Genomic DNA, 19,374 nt, shown 5'->3' on the forward strand with positions numbered 1-19,374 from the left:
CAGGAAGGGAAATATTCCATTAAAACAGCGTTGGATATATTCCTACTCACCTACAGAACCACTCCTAACCCAAATACACCTGATGGACGATCACCTGCAGAGTCGATGTACAATCGTCGGCTTAGAACATCGCTGGAACTTCTACGCGCGCCACGCAGTCAGGCACCGTCAGAACAGCTGGACACAAATGACCGACACAGGTCGTTTATTCCGAATGAAGCCATTTATGCAAAAGTCTACGCCAATAACAAGTGGACTTGGGCTCCAGGAACGGTTGTGGAAAGGGTCGGCCGAGTAATGTATAACGTTTGGGTCAATGAGAGAAAGTTGATCCGTTCGCATATAAACCAGCTACGAAGCCGAGGTACAACTACCCATCGAAATAGCAAGGAGCATATTTTGCCGCTGGATATTTTACTGAGTGAATGCAACTTAGTTAAACCTGCAACGTTTTCCGATCCAGTTCAGACAACACCCTCGCCGGAGTCCCGGCTGGACCTATCAACCAGGGTGTCGTCCTCAGAATCATCATCGTCATCGAGTGAAGCAAGTTCGTCGTCATCAGCAACGACATCATCAGCTGGTTTCCAATCAGCAGTCGAAGCTTCGCCAGCGATTAAAGTCCCTCGTCGATCTTCTCGTAACAGAAGACCGCCACAAAGATTTAACACCTACCAGCGATTTTAAAGAGGGAGATGTTGGGGTCAAATGGTCACCCTAACGCTATCAACTAGGCTCTCCGTTGGCAGCCTCGACTGTCACCGGTAGAGGTCATTGTTGTATGAACGATGCTCGATTCCATTATTGTATTGTGTGATGTAGTTTATTAAAGTCACGTTTTTATCCATCTCAATAAATTAGTTTTAAAGTTAACCAACCCACGATTTTATTGCCCAAATGGGCCGCCTCGCTACATCACAACAGTCTGCCAGAAACTGGATCAGGAAAAAGTTAACTTCTCCATGTTTTCTGGTCTACAACACGTTAGGAATGAGCCTGTGGGTCCACTTTCCTTTCTCCGAATTATTCCATTCCTGCTACCACCTCGCCATCATTGCATTGTATCCAGTCTGATGGTATTCCTCACATTCATTGAATATTTCATATACCAGCCGATGGCTGGTTCGTCTCCAAATTTCATTGTGTCCCTTTGCTGGTAGCATGCTATGTCCTCAGCCAGAGTGATGCAAATGGGGATCATTCCGGCGATAACGCACACTGCCTCCGACGATATAGTGCGATAGGCACTCGCTACCCGTATAGCCATAGTTTGATTCCTAACGCTGCAGCCCAATCCGGGACTCCGTATCTCAGTATAGACGATGATACGGTCGCCGGAAGACGCCTCGTACTGCTTCTTGGTCCTCCAATGTTGGCATGATCCTAGCTACAGTGTTAGCTGCTTTCGCTGTCTTTTCGCAGGCATAGTCTACGTGACTATTGAAGTTTAGCCTGTTGTCGACCATTACTTCAAGGTGCTTTAAAGAGCGCGTTGGACTGATGGTAGTTGATCTGCTGAACCGCCTTGCAGTTGCTGACCAGCACCACTTCCGTTTTATGATGAGCCAACTGCAGCTTGACTCGAGCCATCCACGATTGAATGGTGTCTAGCGATTCCGCCGTCAACATCTCCACCTTCTCCGCAATCTTGCCAGTTATCGCAAGAACGACGTCATCTGCAAACCCGAAGATCTCGACTCCATTCGGTAGTGTCAAAGTTAGTACTCCATCACACATCATATTTCACAGTGTTAGACCAAGTATGGATCCCTGTAGAACTCCCTCAATTGACATCCGTCCCTGGTTCGTGTCGTAAACCAGTACCCGATTCTGAAAGTAACTTTGCAGAACTTTACACAGATATTCGGGAACCCGCATTCTGTGTAGGGCTGCGGCATTAGCCTCCCAACTAGCACCGTTGAACGCGTTCTTAACGTCTATTGTTACCACTGCGCAGTATCGATTGCCTCTCCTCTTCTGCTTGGACGCTTTCTCCACGCACGTGATGGCTGCCCGAATAGCATCCGCTGTCGAAGTCTTTTCACGGAATCCGAACTGCCTTTTCGACTATCCATTCTCGCCTTCCGTGTAGATCGTCAGCCTGCCGAGGATGAGCTTCTCCAGAAGTTTACCAAGAGCATCCAGCAAGCATATTGGACTATATGAAGCAGGATCTCCTGGCAGCTTTCCCGGTTTTGGCAGCAACACCAGCTTCTGCAACTTCCATCGGTCTGGGAAGCAGCCTTCCGCTAAGCACTTCTGCAACGCTGTCTAAATATATCTGGAAACACTACGATTTCTGCCCTAAGCGCTACGTAGGAGATACCATCTGGGCCGGGAGCTTTGTTCAGCTTCGCTTTTGTAATCAGCTCGGCGTTAGAAACTTGGATACCGGCATTTTCTTCATCTACGTCAGCGTACGATGTGGGTGGCCACGCAGTGGGAGCACCGTCCACTGTAAACTTAAGCTTGGAGATACCGTCCACTGTAAACTTAAGTTTGTCGGGATACATTTCAGCTGATGTTACTGGGCCCTTAATCTTCGCTATCACTACTCGATAGGCGTTGCCCCAGGAATTTGCGTCAGCTTCCCGGCACAACTGCTTGTAGCAGTTCGATTTACTCGGCGCTATCTTCCGTTTGAACGCGGCTCTGGCCAGCCGGTAGGTCACCATACGCTCTTCCATGCTGGCTTCCGATCTAGCTCTCTGCGCGCGTCTTCTGGGTCTTAAGCAAGCTGCACGGAGGCTGTCGTTACACCAGTATGGGGTCATGCACAAATAACGTCACGCTCCAAGGGGTGGGGTGTGGGGTGGTCAAGCCAAGCGTGACAAGTCTTACAAAATTTCCGGAGGACTCATACAAAAAGTGTGACAAAGGGGGGGGAGGGGTCGAAAAAGTTGATATTTAGCGTGACATAATTTGTGTACCATCCCTATGCAGGACGCCGCTGATTCCTTGGCTCCAATTTTCTCGGCATAGTTGCGTCACACGCTCTCGCCAAAGCTGTCAGCTCTCCTTCATCCATATTATAGCTGCTAGGTGTTGAGACCTATCCGCCCAGTTCCCGTTGTTGGCTGGTATGTGGTATGGGTCCGATAGTAACACCACGTCGATCCTCGTTTCCGAGACTGACTGCCAAAGCAGCTGCTGGGCTTGATCACAGTGGTTAAAAATCAACTGTGTTACTTTTGTTTTGGCTGCTTTGATTCTCCCGGATATTTGGATCTTCCCGTTAAGTGTCCGTTGTCTGCTCCGTCGACACATATTAGGCACTTAGTCACTTGCCCTATGGCCTTCGGTGCCGCATTTTCTGCATCGCTTACTTCTGTCGGGACCATTATATTTCCACGACTTATGTCCCTCCCCGAAACACTTGAAGCAAACTTCAGGAGGCTGTTGTATGCTCAACCGGCAAACCGACCAGCCTACCTTGAGTATGCCCAAGATCTTCGCTTTGTTGGCCTATGCGACCAGCAGTCAGATCGCCGCCACCTGGGTGCCCTGCGGTCCCTTTCTAAGGTGGATGGCCTTACTGGCAACGTTGATGTCACGCTGCACTTTGAAGGCAGCCAAGACCTCCGCTGCATCGATGATTTCATCCAGGTGTTTACACTGGAGAATCGCTTCTACAGTAGAGGATCTCACATCAACTTCGGCACCTAGTACTTCTTGTGCTAGTTTCTTATAAGCTGCAACCTCTTCTTAGCGTATTTCTTTAAGACTAGCATCATTTCATCAATCATAGTCCGCCTTATGCTCCGCACATCTGCGCCCAATGGCGATAACTTCTCACTTAAGTTGATGCTTTCTAAAGCTTTCACATAACTTTTGCCATCCGAATTTAAGATAAATCATTGGAATTTATACTACTGGGTACCTACTTGGCACTCTGTTTAAAAATTACAATCAAATCAATTTTCCCAAAACAAAATACTCACTCATCGGGGAACTTGTGGATGTAGTTCAGCACCGATCCGGCCGTATAGCCGGATCGGTTGTTTTCCGGAAGATCCATGTACCGTTCTGTGTAGCCCGTATCGTAGTATTCCCAGCTGGTGACCGGTGCTCCGGCAATCGACAGTTTGAAAATCTCCGGATACTGCACCAGGCCCATCAAGCTCAGGTAACCTCCTGGAAATTGATCAATGAATCATGAAAAGTACTTCAGGTTAGAACCGATCAATTACACACCGTAGGACCACCCATGGATCGCGACCCGATCCATGTCGATGTAGCCGATCTGCTCGGCAATCAACTTGAGCACTTCTACTTGGTCATTCAGCTCAACCGTTCCCATGCGACAGCGAATGTGACTTTCGAACTGCAAACCCCGATGCCGAGAGCCTCGCGAATCTATGCACACAACGCAATAGCCCTGGGCTGCCAGCATGTGCATCCGTAGTTGTCGCATACCCTAAATTGCGTTGAAAACAAACAAAAACTTGAAAACTGAAAAAGGTTCATAAGATTTCAGAAGGCACCCACCTTGAAGGTATTGCTAACGGTTTGCACTTCCGGTCCGCCGTACACGTTCAGCACCGTTGGATACTTTACGCCCAGTGTGAAGTTGTGCGGTTTGAACACCATGGCGTGAATTGTTTCCCCCGATGCCAACCGGGGACTGTAGATTGTGGGATTAAACTGCGTATTTTCCGAGGGGCCACCCTCAAACAGATATCCCATCGAGGTAAGTTCTAGCCCAGACACATTTCCGCTGGGACACAATTGCTTGAGCTGTACCAATTCCCACGAGGGAAGCGTTTGGATGTTGCAATACGTCTGCAGGAATATTGTGCAGTTCTGTAAGGAGAAGGTGATAGTAATTAAGACTCTTTTGAAAGCGCCCTCCATATCTGCCTATTGATGTTACAACTATGCAATTAAAATTTTGGACTTTTTGAGTTGAGTGTACCAAAATGTTGGTCTTAACTAGCTCTATAACATATCAAAAACTCAAAAGCGTGTCCGATCACGGACACTTGAATAGCAGCCGACGATAGCTCGACTTGGTGATTATTTTCTAAACAAAGCAGAACGGTCAAATTTTTCAAAATCATGTATCCCAAAAAATTGATTTTTAAGCTATTTAATTGTAGCATCGAGGGGACGATATGTAACTTACATCATTGAACTCTACGGTGAATGAGTATCCAGGAACGGTGAGTAATCTTAAGATATTAGGTTTCTTCAGACTGACGACGTAGAGATGCTTTTCCAGCGGAGTTTCACGAAGGGCCATAAAGTAAACCAACTGATTCTGCTTATCGTACCAAACGTTTCGTCCTAGAACTTCCCAATCGCCCGAAGTCAGAGCAACCTGTTTGTGGATCCCAGAACAAGTTAGAATGTTCCTTTTCATAATGTTACCTCAACCAACAGACCTTATTCGCAATGCGAGGTACCAACGTGCTGCCAGATCCATCCAGATTCTCGGGATTGTAATGCTGATGATAGTGACTGTTATTGATCCTTTCTTCTCCGGAAGTGGTGTCCATGTGATGACTGCTGTTAGTATTGTCGACAGAGTTATTGGTTTTAGAACTGCTACCTACGTTGCTACTGCCATTGGTGGCAAGACTAGAGGTTACCAAGTACAGATGGCGGAAGCCGGTTTCCTCCGAGGCCCAGAGGAAGGTGACTTCGTGATCGGTGATTTCGAGAAACTGCAACACGTCGTTGACGTTCACCCAGTTGTTCGAGGTTTCCGTGTAGATGACCTGCATGGGGCGCGTCGAACGATCCAGAGGCAGTTTCCAGTAATCATTGGAAGAACAAGGTTTCGTGGAGTTTGTTGATTGGCCGTGGTTATTGACACCCGTCGGGGAAGGTGACGAGCTGCTATACAGTTCGCAAAAGTTATCCAACGGGATGAGTACCAAATCTAACCGTTGCTGCACACGGTTCAGCAGTTGCGCCCAGACGCTGTGAGAAAAAAAAAGTTTCAATAGATTGAAAACCAGGTTGCATAGTTTTGGCACATTGATCTTTCAATTTAGGAATTCCCGCATTTTTTCAAATATTTTTTCGATCGTTTCTTAAACCGCGCTATAACCCGTATAGGCCTGAGTGAAAGAAAAATAAGTAAAACTCTCACCGCTCAGCGAGTACTGGCCAGCATATCTAGTTTCTAAAAGTGGCCAAAGTATCTCGGAAATGTTCCTGTGGCCGGAGTTATTCAGGTGGGCTACTGGGTCAGGTCGGCTGAAAAGTGTGCTGTACTTATGTGCCCCTGGAGGTAGGCAAATATCAAGTCACAGAAAATTTCCGGTATCGGTTATAAAGTGGTCACTATATCAATTAAACCTATCGAGAAACGATTGAATTGAATAACCATGTGTCCTGCATTTGTTTGATCCTTGAAATGATCATTTTCGAGTCGCCAGGACGCCTTACGATAAAGTGGCCAATTTGTATCTAAACATGTGTATCGAGCCGATGGGAACGCATTTCACGAAACTATCAAGTTTGATGTCTATAGTTAGAGAAGTAAAACGGTTTAGTATCCAAAAAATCTATAGCCGATTCTTCAGGGCATTAGGTCCGACTGGCCACATCCAGAATAATCTAAACGGTGCTTACCTCTTCATTTATAATGTTGAAAATCAGATCTTATTGATTTTTGCAAATTGCAAGTGAATAAAGATAACTTGACGTGTCTCGAAAAATTTCATTTTCATTTTACAGCATTTGGTGGGGCAATGAGAGCGCAAGTCAGTCCAAAGCCGGGGGAAGGGATAGGTAATGGCCGTAATAGTCTATGCGGACCACTTGAACACCATCGGAAAGGATAAGAAGGGTTGGGGTAGGGTATAGGGAATGGAGAAGACTTGACACAGTGATCGCTTTCTAGAAATTTTATAAAAAACAAAATAATAACAATATGAGAGTGATGCTAAGAGCTGCTGATGGCACAATGCGACGCTTTAGGAGATTTTGATACTGATTGAACATTACTATACGACGGATTTCACGCCAACTCGACAAAGGGGTTGTCAGTACCCCTTCAGAATTCAATGAAACTTTCTGGGTGTGAAGACTATGTGAAACTTAGATACTTTACATACTTTGTTTTTTCAAAAGCGATCTAGACTAACATTTGGAAAGGATCAAAGTTTTTTTTTTACTTTTTTTATAAACCCGTATAACTCGAAAACGATAAGACCTACAAAAAAGTGTTGTATGGGGGACTGTCGTGAAAATTCCTGACGTTTTAGAGAAAAAAAAATTGAAAAAATAGAAACACATTTTCTACACTGAAAAAATATATTCAAAACTTTAAAGTCGATTTCAAAAAACGGCCATTTCAGATTTTGATCGTCCTTAAGCAAAAAGTTTCGTAATTAAATTTACTAAAAGTCGTCCATACATTGCAAATCGGGTATATTTTAAGGGAAAAAAGTTTTTCTAAACTCAAATTTTTTAAGTCCCAAAGTTTTTTTTTACTTGTTTTTATAAACCCGTATAACTCAAAAACGGTAAGACCTACAAAAAAATGTTGTATGGGGGACTGTCGTGAAATTTCCTGAAGTTTTAAAAAAAAATATTGAATATTGTTATTTATTTTATTTTCTACACTGAAAAAATATATTCAAAACTTTAAAGTCGATTTAAAAAAAAACGGCCATTTCAAATTTTAATCATCCTTAAGAAAAAATTATCGTAATTAAATTTACTAAAAGTCGTCCATACATTGCAAATTTGGGCATATTTTAGGGAAAAAAGTTTTTCTAACTTCAAATTTTTTAAGTACCAAACTGAAATTTATTTTTTCAAAGATTTTGTTTTAAACCGTCAAATATGTTTTCAAGTGATAAATGTGTTTGAATCAGAAAATAGATTGTATTTTTTATTGAGAATAGTTAAAAAACGGAATTATACAGTGATTATGTTTTTTTTTAAATGCAGGCAATCTTCCCAACTGCTATTCAAACCTGAATGCGAAAAGAATCGAGCACAGTGGTGACACGATTTTTCCAGTTTTCGTGGTTTTGCAATTTTGCCCGATAAATGCAGCATAAAATTGAACTCGTTTATTTGTATCCCGTTGAATGATTGTGCTCTTGTTGTTAGCGCTAATAGATTTCAATTAGTTGAAAACACAAGTGAAATATTAGCGATTGAACTATTTAAAAGTTTTTCCCATCATTCACTTCGGGACAGCTGCCCGAAAACGGTCATCGAGGAGGAAAAAAACATTCAAGCAGTGTATGAACCGTTGGCAGCGTAGCGCCTGATGGTATTGGTGCTGCTGCTGCTTTGTTTTGTGGTTGACTGGCTGAATCGATGAACGGCGGTAGAAAGTGTTAACAATTCGCATGCCTGTTGCAAACATTGAAAAGTAACAACCTTATCCATACCCCATTAAATTCTCTTCTAGAAAAAGTTTTGTGGAAAAAAAAACTTACTAAACGTACCTGCGTTGGACGCCAGATGAATAAGAAATAATGAATATGTTTCTATTGTTATCTACCTAAAAACAAGTTGATAAGCTTTTGATGCTCATGATTTTATTTGCAAATAACAGTCTGCTTTTCTACGAAACAAAAAAGACTCCTTAAAACAAGGTTAAATACTGGTAATTAGCGACTTTTCTGAAAATGAAAACGCTGCTCAAGGATATCACTGGAATAATTCCCAAGCAACGATACACCAATTTTAGATTTACCATAAAAATGATAATACATTGAAAAATGTTAGTTTTATTATAATATCAGACCCATGACACAGTAGCAGTTCAGCTATTTATTTCAAAATTGATAAATTTTGTTAAATAAATCAAAAGTTATTTTTAAGTCAGATGGAGCTGCAGCTCATTATAAAATTAAAAATAAAAATTATCAGCTTATGTAATTTTAAGAAAATACATGGATTGGAAGCAGAGTGGCACTTTTTTGCCACATCCCACGGCAAAGGCCCCTGTGACGCTATTGGTGGCACTCCCAAGCGAATGGCAAAAAGAGCAAGTCTTGCAAAATACTATGGAAACACAATCGCAACTCCGCGAGAACTATTCGACTGGGCAGTGAAACAAACTGATACATGTATCACCAAATTAAATTTCTGTTATATATCTAATGAACAATATGTTAAAATGTCAGAGGAATTGGTGGAATTTTTTGATAAGGTTAAAACTGTCCCTGGTACCCAAAAATATCATTGTTTTATGCCTATTAGTGATACACAAATTGCAGCCAAACGGTATACCAATTCAGAGGATGAACCAAAAATATTTAATTTATTCAGTAAAGCCCAAAAATAATGTAAATATTCATGTGCAGATACTACGTTTTAGGATATATAGCAATAATAAAAATAAAAACAAACCACGACTTTTTTTCATAAGCATAATATTGACCCTTTCCAGACATCTGTTAAGATTGGCTTTGACCAAATAAGAAATTAAATATTATTGTGATATCTTTTCAACCATAAAAAACCCATCGGATTGTTAGACGGAGTTGATTTTCTCATAAGCGGTTTGGTGCGAGATCAATTGAATTTAATTAAAAAACTCTGTATAATTCAGTTTTATTTCTTTTAACTACTCCCAATAAAACAAATATGATCTATTTTGTGATTAAAACTCATTTATCACTTGAAAATATGTCATACTAGACTAATAAAAAAAATCATTTTGGGCTTAAAATAATCAATGTTAGAAAAACTTTTTTCTCTAAAATATGCCTAATTTGCAATGTATGGACGACTTTTAGTAAATTTAATTACGAAACTTTTTGCTTAAGGATGATCAAAATCTGAAGTGGCCGTTTTTTTGAATCGACTTAAAAGTTTTGAATATTTTTTTTTTTTTCAGTGTAGAAAATGTTTTTTTATTTTTTCATTTTTTTTTCTAAAACGTCAGGAAATTTCACGACAGTCCCCCATACAACACTTTTTTGTAGGTCTTGCCGTTTTTGAGTTATACGGGTTTATAAAAAAAAGTAAAAAAAAACTTTGACCCTTTCCAAATATTAGTTTAGATCGATTTTGAAAAAAAACAAAATATGCAAAGTATCTTAGTTTCACATACTTTTGACATTCAGAAAGTTTCATTGATTTTTGAAGGGGTGCTGCCAATCGCGTGTCGAGTTGGCGTGAAATCCGTCATACAGAGCGCAATTCAATCGATGGTGATAACTTTACAAACTTTATCTTTTTTGCATTGATTGACGATGCTGCTTTATATGAACATATTTTAAAAATATTTGATATTATTAGTTCATTTGTTTGTGTGGTCTAGGTGTTAATAATAGAAAAAAAAGTACATACCCTTGATGATAATACTTACCTGACCAGAAATATTATATTTTGAGCACCCTTTTCGAAGCTATTCTATCCAGCTATCCATGTACTACTTTCAATCCTGAAATTATTCTTATTGTGCATGCTCATGCATTATATTAGTGATGTTCATAGTCATGCAACAGATAAGAAGGAGAGAAAAAGAGAATAGAGAATATAGGAACAGTGATTAGCAATGAGTTAATTATGTAGGTTTGTTAGAATTATAAACAATTATACAGTAGTAATGAATAGCTTATAAAATGACTTTGCAGCATAGCTGAGCCTTTCGGATCGTAAGACCGATGTATAAAAATAATTTGTTTCGAAATTGTCCGCGTGGTCTTCTAGTGTCCCTATTAGATAAGAATTAGTCATAGACATACATACCGAATGCTCGCCATGACCCAATGACCAACATTTGTATATGTATAGCCTTAGCTGATGTGGCTTTTGGTAGGTAGTTTTTTCACTCATTGATTGTCTTCAAAACCATGTCAAGTATAGAAAATTGATTTTATTTAATTTATTACTACATTGTACTTATTAAATATTAGGTATTATTTTATGTTTTTATCACTATTGATATTATCAAGGCCAGAATTCCCAGTGAGTGAAAAATTTTATAGTACTAGAACACCATAGAAGATCGCTAAACATTGCCTAATCATCTCTATTATTTTAGGTACCGTAAAATGGGGTGTGAAGGACTCGTGGGGTTTTAAGGGATTGAACTTCTCCATCAGGTTTGACAAGTCACAAAAATGTCAAAAATCGATATATCAGTCATCTGAAATGCTTGATTTGTTCGGAGGATTGTGAGCTGCATTATGTGACAGGGGATGTCTGTTAAAATAAAGCATTGTGAAGTCTAGATATTGAAAACGATTCAAAACATTTTTTTTCGAATTTTATAGGCAAAATACATTTAACTACAAAACTATGAAACACTATTAAGAAAAATATGTGAGTAACTTAGAACATTAGTATATTTAATTGAGATCACAACGCAGACAAAAACTTTGGAGATTTTTATCTAGATTTCGACTTTTACTATTTATTATGGAAAAAGTCTCTTTTTGCAAATAAGTGGGGTGTTAGGGGATTATCTTTTATAATTATCCCAAGTTACAAAACTCATTCGATTCATGGCGTGATATATTCCAATATAATTTTGACTTGTTGATTTTTTGGGCTGTTTGGGCACGTCAGGAGTTAATCATCAATGTTAACTTCCTTTTCCCGATCAGCCTAGAGAGCCGTGTAGTGTCGGTAGCGGTTGTTTCCATTGGCTAAGAATTAACACTACGGACTGCCTGTTCCGGTGGTAAACATCCACCTAACAGGTGACCCCTAATTCATGTGGCTTTAAGCTTACCGTGCCTAAGAATGAATGGTTAGGGGGGTCTAAATAAATCCTAACCGCAAACGGAGCCTGTGGAGTACCAGGGCGCCCTCTACAGTATTATGCCCTTCCTGTGCTACCCGGAGCAATGGTGCAGGTGACCTTGTGTTTCTCCGAGATAATCGGCTGCCCTTCTTCAGTCTCAAGCCTGAGGCTAAATAAGGGTGGGATTATTAATACGTTGTAATTTAGTTTAAATTTTCACCTCTATGGTTTCGCATTATGCGTATTACACAGTGTAGTCTGTGCTTTTCGCCTTTGGCGACTTTTAAGAGATACCGATCTGGTTTTTTCGCTGCTGGTCTTTTTCGTTCTGAGATTGCGAAAAGCTTAATCCTGCCTAGTTTGGGTAGTGGCTACGGTTAGGATAGCTTAGTTAAACCAATCTTCAGCATAGAATATCAGCAACGATCAATCTTTGTAGACTCATGCAAATGGTACAGTTCAAGTGGCGCAAGTTCAAAAAACTTACTTTCGTGAACTTTTTTCTAGGTAACCTTGTGGACCCAGTTTTTGCTATTTTCAAAAACATGGAATGGCAAACTCGCGTTCCATGCCTCGTGTCTGCGTGCTCGTTAATAAAGCAATCGTTGCTACACTCATTTCTGAGTTAACAACCAGAGATGTATGTGCTGTCACAATTGATATTTCTGTTGGTGACCTCAATAGGAAATACGTCTTTCGTTTTGTGGTGTATTTACCACATGATGAACCATCCCCAATGGATGATTTCAAACGAGTTGTTGTTCACTGCCTATCAAAAGGTCGTCTGCTGATTGTGGGCAGTGATGTGCTGATTGTGGGCAGTGATGTGACCAAATTCTATGAATTCTCTCCGTCCATTGGAAATCCTAGTGATTTGAATGTTTCCACACTTGTCCTTGCTTCAAGTGAATCCCACAATTGCTTGTCACTTTGTTCCTCACAACTCCCTTCGCGGGACGAGTTGACGTCTGGCTATTTGTAAAGGAATATGTAAGATAGTCAGGCTGCTTTTAAAGCTCTTGCTTCGGCCAACTCAAGGTCTAAGCTTGTTATCGCACGTCGAATTCAATTTAAGGAACTGAATTCAGTGAACTCTGTAAAACTTATATGGGTCCTTGCTATTCTTCCATTGCTGGGAATGAATTGGCTTATGAATTAGCTCGCATTATCACCTGATATATAACTATCCAATCTTCGTGTAATTGCGTTTCCAATTACTTGGTTAACACTTATTAAGTGAAACTGATTTCAGAAACCTGAATCTTCAGGACATTCTGTTATTCTTAACCCGCTGTGGTAATGAGCTATAGGCTCTCTTTACGCTCATGCTTTTTGCAGTGTCCTTTTTAGGGCGCTGTTCGAACCCATTGTGGTATGGAGCTACATGCTCTCAATTCGCTTATGCGATTTTCCCTTTTCCAGGGACCCCACTCCTATTTCCTCCCATCTTTCCCTTCCCTTTCCTCTCCCATCGGGTAGATGATGGAATAGGCTCAAATATGGCGATGGCACAATTCTCCCAAATGGCGGGGAACGTGCCTCTGGAGCCGGCCTTCTGATACCTGATACCTATCCCAAGTTACAAAACTCATTCGATTCATGGCGTGATATATTCCAATATAATTTTGACTTGTTCCGTGAAGTAAAACTGCAATGTAAAAGTTTAAGGGTCTATTTTGTTTGTTACTGAATATCACCAAAATGTCTAATCTCGAAAATCGGTAAAACTGGTAGGAAAATCTTGATAACAACGTATTAAAGTAAATATGGGATTTTTCATGATAATATTTCCAAAACTTGTTTGATCATACTGGTAAAATATTTGGGAAGTTTTAATGATTCTTTTATTTGGAATAGGTTTTGGAGCGAGTGATCCTATGAAGTGGTTAGCAATAATAATATTATGTCATTTCTCAGAGTCCATAAATAAAGAGTTGCGCGAAGAGTGAAACCAAATCTACCTATCGAACTGTCAAACCGTCTACATATCGAGCAGACCAGCAAAACAAATAGGGGCTATTTTCGAAGACGAAGAAGAACAATCATTCAAAGAAGCCTCTTCGCGCAACTCTCTGCATATAGACTCAGCCATTTCTGAGCTCTTTTAGATAAACTATCCAGCCTCCTCGGGCACTAAACACATTGTGTTATAGAGTGAGCGTAAGATTTCCGCTTCATACTGGAACATGTTTCTTTTTCAGTATTTTTTCGACCATGCCACTGGGAGTTGCATGCAAATACTTTGTTTAGTGAAGTGTTTTATTTTCAGAGCGAATTGGCCGTTTCCCCTATTAAAACTAAAAGCTTGTTGAAATTATCCTTATATTATAGATTATTTATGCTAATGCTCTGCATAGCTTATAGTATTCGTAATCTGCAAATACATAGGCTATGATCCTGTTGCATTTAAGTATAACAATCATTTCAAGACAATTTTACGATTTGCAGGGGTTCCAAGTTCAATAATATTGATATTCTAACTGATTATGGTTGAACATAACTTATGAAATTGAATAAAAGCATCAATGTTATTGGGGCCTAGATAGCCGTAGCGGTAAATGCGCAGCTATTCAGCAAGACCAAGCTGATGGTCGTGGGTTCGAATCCCACCAGTCGACGATCTTTTCGGGTTGGAAATTTCCTCGACTTCCCAGGGCATAGAGTATCTTCGTACCTGCCACACGATATACACATGCAAAAATGGTCATCGGCAAAGTAAGCTCTCAGTTAATAACTGTGGAAGTGCTCAGAAGAACACTAAGCTGAGAAGCAGGCTCTGTCCCAGTGGGGACGTAACGCCAGAAAGAAGAAGTTATTGACCAAAAGGGGTTATGTTTTGTTGTTAGGAAAATACGGTTTTATTTACGAAACTCAAATTCCTTAACACCCCAATTTGCATTTCCGTCAAAAATCACACATTTTTATGATTATCTCAGAAATCTGTCATAGGATCCTCATAATTGTATTTGGCTTTTGATATACACGACGAGAAAATGGTAGGGCTGTCCTTTGTTCAATTATTGATATACTAGAAGTTGCTTGAAATTTGTGTCGAATTTTTTTTCATCCCTTAACACCCCATTTTACGGTAGATGCTATTGATCTCCCTTTGCTCCTATCCGCAACCCGGTGCACGCGCGTTGTTGGTTTTCGAAAACCTCGTAGAAGATTACACACCGTCAATGGCATTCCCAATTACTACCCCACATTGCACATTCAAGGGTCTGATTGAGCTCCTAACCCACCCTCCTAACTAAGTGAAAGTAATTTTGATGAGTGATAGCCTAGTGCAGCCCAACTGCATAGTACAGTAGTTTAACCAGAATCTTAAGGTCAGAAGATAAAATCTAAATTTTGTAATAAAAAGGTTGCCATTGCTTTGAAATTCACCCAACATCTAATCAAAACTTAGTCGAGTGGTTAGAGTCCGCGGCTACGAAGCAAAGCCATGCTGAAGGTGTCTGGGTTTGAATCCCGGTCGGTCCAGGATCTTTTCGTAAAGAAAATTTCCCTGACTTCCCTGGGCATAGAGTATCATCGTACCTGCCACACAATATACCTACGAATGCGAAAATGGCAACTTTGGCAAAGAAAGCTCTCAGTTAATAACTGTGGAAGAGCTCATAAGAACACTACGCTGAGAAGCAGGCTTTGTCCCAGTGAGAACATGAATGCCAAGAAGAAGAGAAGAGATGTAAAATTGTGAAAAATAATGGAATCGTTCTGCTGGTCTTCGATCCCACGACACCCAATACGTTAGACTGAGCGCGTTAACCAACTACGCCACAGAACGATTCTGCAACGCAATCGGCCAACCTGAAAACAAAGTCCGTCGCGACCCCACATTCCCATTCCCCCAGAAAGATTCCATTATTTTTTACAATTGTATATCTCAGTTCGTCCAAATTGACTTTTGTGTCTACGAACTTCAGGCTGAATGTGATGATTCATACAAAATGTTTAAGCTTTCCATTCAAAACCTGGTACGTGGGAGAGAGAGGGGGTCTAAAAATTACAAATTTAGCGTTGCGTAACATTAGTATGATCCCCTATACTTTAACTTTAACAATAAACTTACTAGTTCGAATCCGGCGTCCACCCGATGCGCACGATATACTCCAGCCACGGAAACGCATACGTCAGCGGGCACTGCAGCTCCTTGATGCACGCATCGACGATTTTCAGCGACTCCGACAGCCGGAACTGCACCAGCTTGAGCTTCGATTTGGCATTTGGTGATCCCGCCCGGGGGAATCGATACTCCTCGTAGTCCCCGCCCACAGATTGCGACGAGGGAAACGTGTACAGACTGACGTCGCTTTCGTCCACCTCCTCGTAGACTATCCGGTAGAATTTGTCGTCGCTGTTCGGCTGCCACCAGAAGCCCTGATAGCGACTGAACTCCTCCTGCATGACGTAGGACGGAACGCCGGCCGTCAGGGGATCCTCAGCAAAGGATCTTCGTCCGTCGTGGGCGTAGGTGAGCCGCTCGCTGTAGCCACTAATGGTATGCACGACCCAAATGTCCCCATTGCAAACGTACGCTACGAGATCAGAGTTCTGGGGACAAATCTGGGGGTCTATGGCAGATGATCGATGGAAGATTCTCAGTTCGGAAGGGAACAGTTTTCCATCGCCGTAGCCAGTGTCCAGACACTGGTACAATGTGTTACATGCCGGGAAGACTATCTTCCCGCTGGATTTGTGCAACTCGTAGGAAGTAATGCCCCATATGGATAATCTTTTCCGTTCCATGAGCAACTGCACTTCGCGGGAACTGCCCATCGACAGGTGGGAAATAATCGGTTCCAGTACGCGATTCCATTCGAGTCGCATAGGAGCTCGGGCATCGTTTTCGCTTTGAGGAACATCCGCGTAGTACAGCACCGTATCCCACGCAACCAGGACAGGTGGTGGACTGAGAAAGTAGACTCGGGTTCTGCCATCGGACAGTGTCCTAAAATTGACATTCATCGGGAACATGCTCGGCAATGAACCAACCTGACGTCTCATATCGTTGACAATGGCCTTCAACTCGAGCCAGGATTTCTTCTGGGTAGTCCCACTGCTTCGTACCAGCGAATCCGATGAAGCCCTCAACCGCCCATTAGTGGCCAAGCCATTCTCGTCGCCACTGTCGTCGCTGTCCCGGATCCCTCGGCCTCCTCCGTTTCCCCCGGAACCACTTGCGGGACCACTGGACCCTCCGCCTCCAGCACTCCCCCCAACGCTGGTCCCGTCCATCTTCTTCCGAATCTTGGCCCAAATTCTGCTAGCTTCCTCCAAGTTGGCAAACAATGCTAACAAAATGGGCAGAATCTGACCTAGATTTAGCTCACCCAGTTCGAAGGCCGTTGCGTTTTCTTCTAATTGCGCTTCTTGCAAATCTCACGTAACTGCACTCAATCCTTTCAGCGAGTGTCCCGCCGCATACTAACCCCGGTCCGGTCGGTTTACGGATCCCGTATCGTTCTCAAGGAACACACCTTCCCTTATCACTCTAACACGCACTTCACATACACACTTCGGGCGACCCTCGCACCTTATCCTGTTATCGGCTGATGTTCCTCCGCACCACCATCAAAGCTTTGTAGTCGTGACTGTCAGCTTTTTTATTTTTGACAGACGAATTTCTCACAGATTAGGCCATCGTTTTCTTTCACGCAGCTTCCCAATAGCAGCAGCTTCACAAAATTCACGAAATGAAGGACTTTCAGTTTTATCACTTTACGACCTTCTGCTCAGAATCGCGCACAAGAAAATTCCTATTTTTTATGGATGGCGATAGACAAACAGAACAAGGAAAATAGACGAAGACGGCCACAAAATACGAGCTGTGTGTTTATTGCTTGCGCCACCACTTTCTCTTTTCGCTGATGGTTTGCAAAAGAAAGAAGATTGCTCCAACTTTTCGTCGCTTCTTTGGCTTTTTCTTCGCGATGATGCACTTTTGCCGTCGCAGAGAAAAAGGCACGTCTTGACGTTTGTGCGGCTTTGTTTTGATCACGAGCTGTGGGGATGATGATGATATGATGATGATGATTGGGAAGGTGAGAGATCCCCCGGTGACAGGGTTGAAATCACATCCATGCCACAGAACTATCACTCCAAAAAATGTTCTCTGATGATTTACACACCCCACATAAATATTGCGCTTCTTGAGATATATTTCAGTTTCTCAATTTTCTGTGACTGTCAATCAGTTATGCGCCATGGTGAAGGGGGCAGGATCCGTCATTGATTTCGGAATTTTCAAAAGCAGTTTTTTCGTTCAAGATCAACAAAATTCACAGGAAAATGTGTTCACTGTATTCTATTCTCCAACTGAAACACAGTGAACACATTTTCATCGATTAATTTTCGGTTTTGAACAGAAAAACTGCTTTTGAAGTTCCGATGATGACGATGATTACAATGACGGAGCGTTGAACGTGAATCTGTTTTCATGGACAGTGCGCTTATGTTTTCCTTGATAAGAGTAAATCTGCCCAGTAGCGGTCCGCACCGGGCCCCGGATTCGTAGGGGCCCCAAAATCATGGTGAAAATTTCTCATAGCATTAAAAATGAAGTTTTTAACAAGGCAAGGCGAATCAGGTTTTGAGGGTACCTGACTTGGTAAAAGGAAGAGGCCCCTATATAATCCAGTATATTGATAAAGGGAGCATTACTGCTAGTATATTGATAAAGGTAACATTACTTTCTAACAGAACTTCGTGGTTTTGTTAGTCTGTTAGTCATACAATATCTGGGGGCACTCTATAACTTGAGCCAGAGGAGGCCATAAACTGCTTTGGGAACATTTTGATATGAGCCATATCCTGAACCAAGCCGAAAAGCCAAAATGAATATTTGTGCACAATATTTTTGAAATATTGGGTAAATTCTCGAAAAGTATCAAAGCATATTTCGATAATGCGAACAAAGGTCTCACTTTTTAACACAAAAGTGCATCTAAAGTCTATATTTCCTTTTGTACATTGCAAAGAATCTTGATGTAAATTCTTGAGATTCCAGAGATTACTACGCGATTACTCCATAAGTTCATTGACTTTCATCTTCAGGATTTTTAATTTTTAAAACTAAGGAATAGGTACGAAAACTTCTCCAGAGATCCCTTCAGAAATTGTTATAAAGATTTCTATAGCAGTTCTCCTAAAATGATTTCCCAAGATATGCTTTGTGGAAATCCTTCAGCATTTACTCCAGAAAATTTTTCAGCAGTCCAATAACGGATTTACATCGAAAACTCTCCCAGAAATTTTTACAGGATTTCCTAGAAAGATTCCTTCAGAAATTCTTGTACCAAATTCTCCAAATATTACACTGAGTTGTCTATAAAATTTGCCCACAAAAATTCATCCAGGAAAATTACAAAGGTGTTGACTAACATTGAAGTAATTCGTGTAAAAATGATTTTGAGAAATCATATAGGAATTCCTCGATAAGCTCTTATGCTAATTTTTCAGAAATAATTCCAGTTGTTTTCAAAACCAATCTTTCAAAAATTTTCTCACGAATTATCCCCTTAATTGCCCCATAAATTATTTCAGGGATTATTCTACACAAAATATGAGAAATTGCTTTAAAAATTTTCACAATAAATTCAACCAGGAATTCCTCATAAACATGGGCGTAAATAGCCATCAGACTTGATCAATTTTCTTAGTTACCAAATGTCACTTTTATGGAAAAATAGTAA

General features: G+C 41.2%; 1 protein-coding gene across 1 annotated transcript in view; it reads right to left on the bottom strand.

Moving 5' to 3' along the window:
* The window catches only part of LOC5570556 (dipeptidyl peptidase 9), a 30,998-nt gene extending 13,347 nt beyond the window's left edge, over nt 1–17,651 (bottom strand). Inside the window, exons 1-6 of the mRNA XM_021855023.1 lie at nt 15,753–17,651; nt 5,385–5,925; nt 5,126–5,320; nt 4,489–4,803; nt 4,195–4,417; nt 3,942–4,134 (exon numbers count right to left, since the gene is read on the bottom strand). Of these exons, the coding sequence (XP_021710715.1) occupies nt 3,942–4,134; nt 4,195–4,417; nt 4,489–4,803; nt 5,126–5,320; nt 5,385–5,925; nt 15,753–16,918 (2,633 nt within the window). The 5' untranslated portion in view covers nt 16,919–17,651. The remainder of the gene's footprint in view (nt 1–3,941; nt 4,135–4,194; nt 4,418–4,488; nt 4,804–5,125; nt 5,321–5,384; nt 5,926–15,752) is intronic.
* Nucleotides 17,652–19,374: the final 1,723 nt, after the last annotated feature.

This window comes from Aedes aegypti, chromosome 3, assembly GCF_002204515.2.
Source record: "Aedes aegypti strain LVP_AGWG chromosome 3, AaegL5.0 Primary Assembly, whole genome shotgun sequence".
In the NCBI taxonomy this organism is placed as follows: Eukaryota; Metazoa; Arthropoda; class Insecta; order Diptera; family Culicidae; genus Aedes; species Aedes aegypti.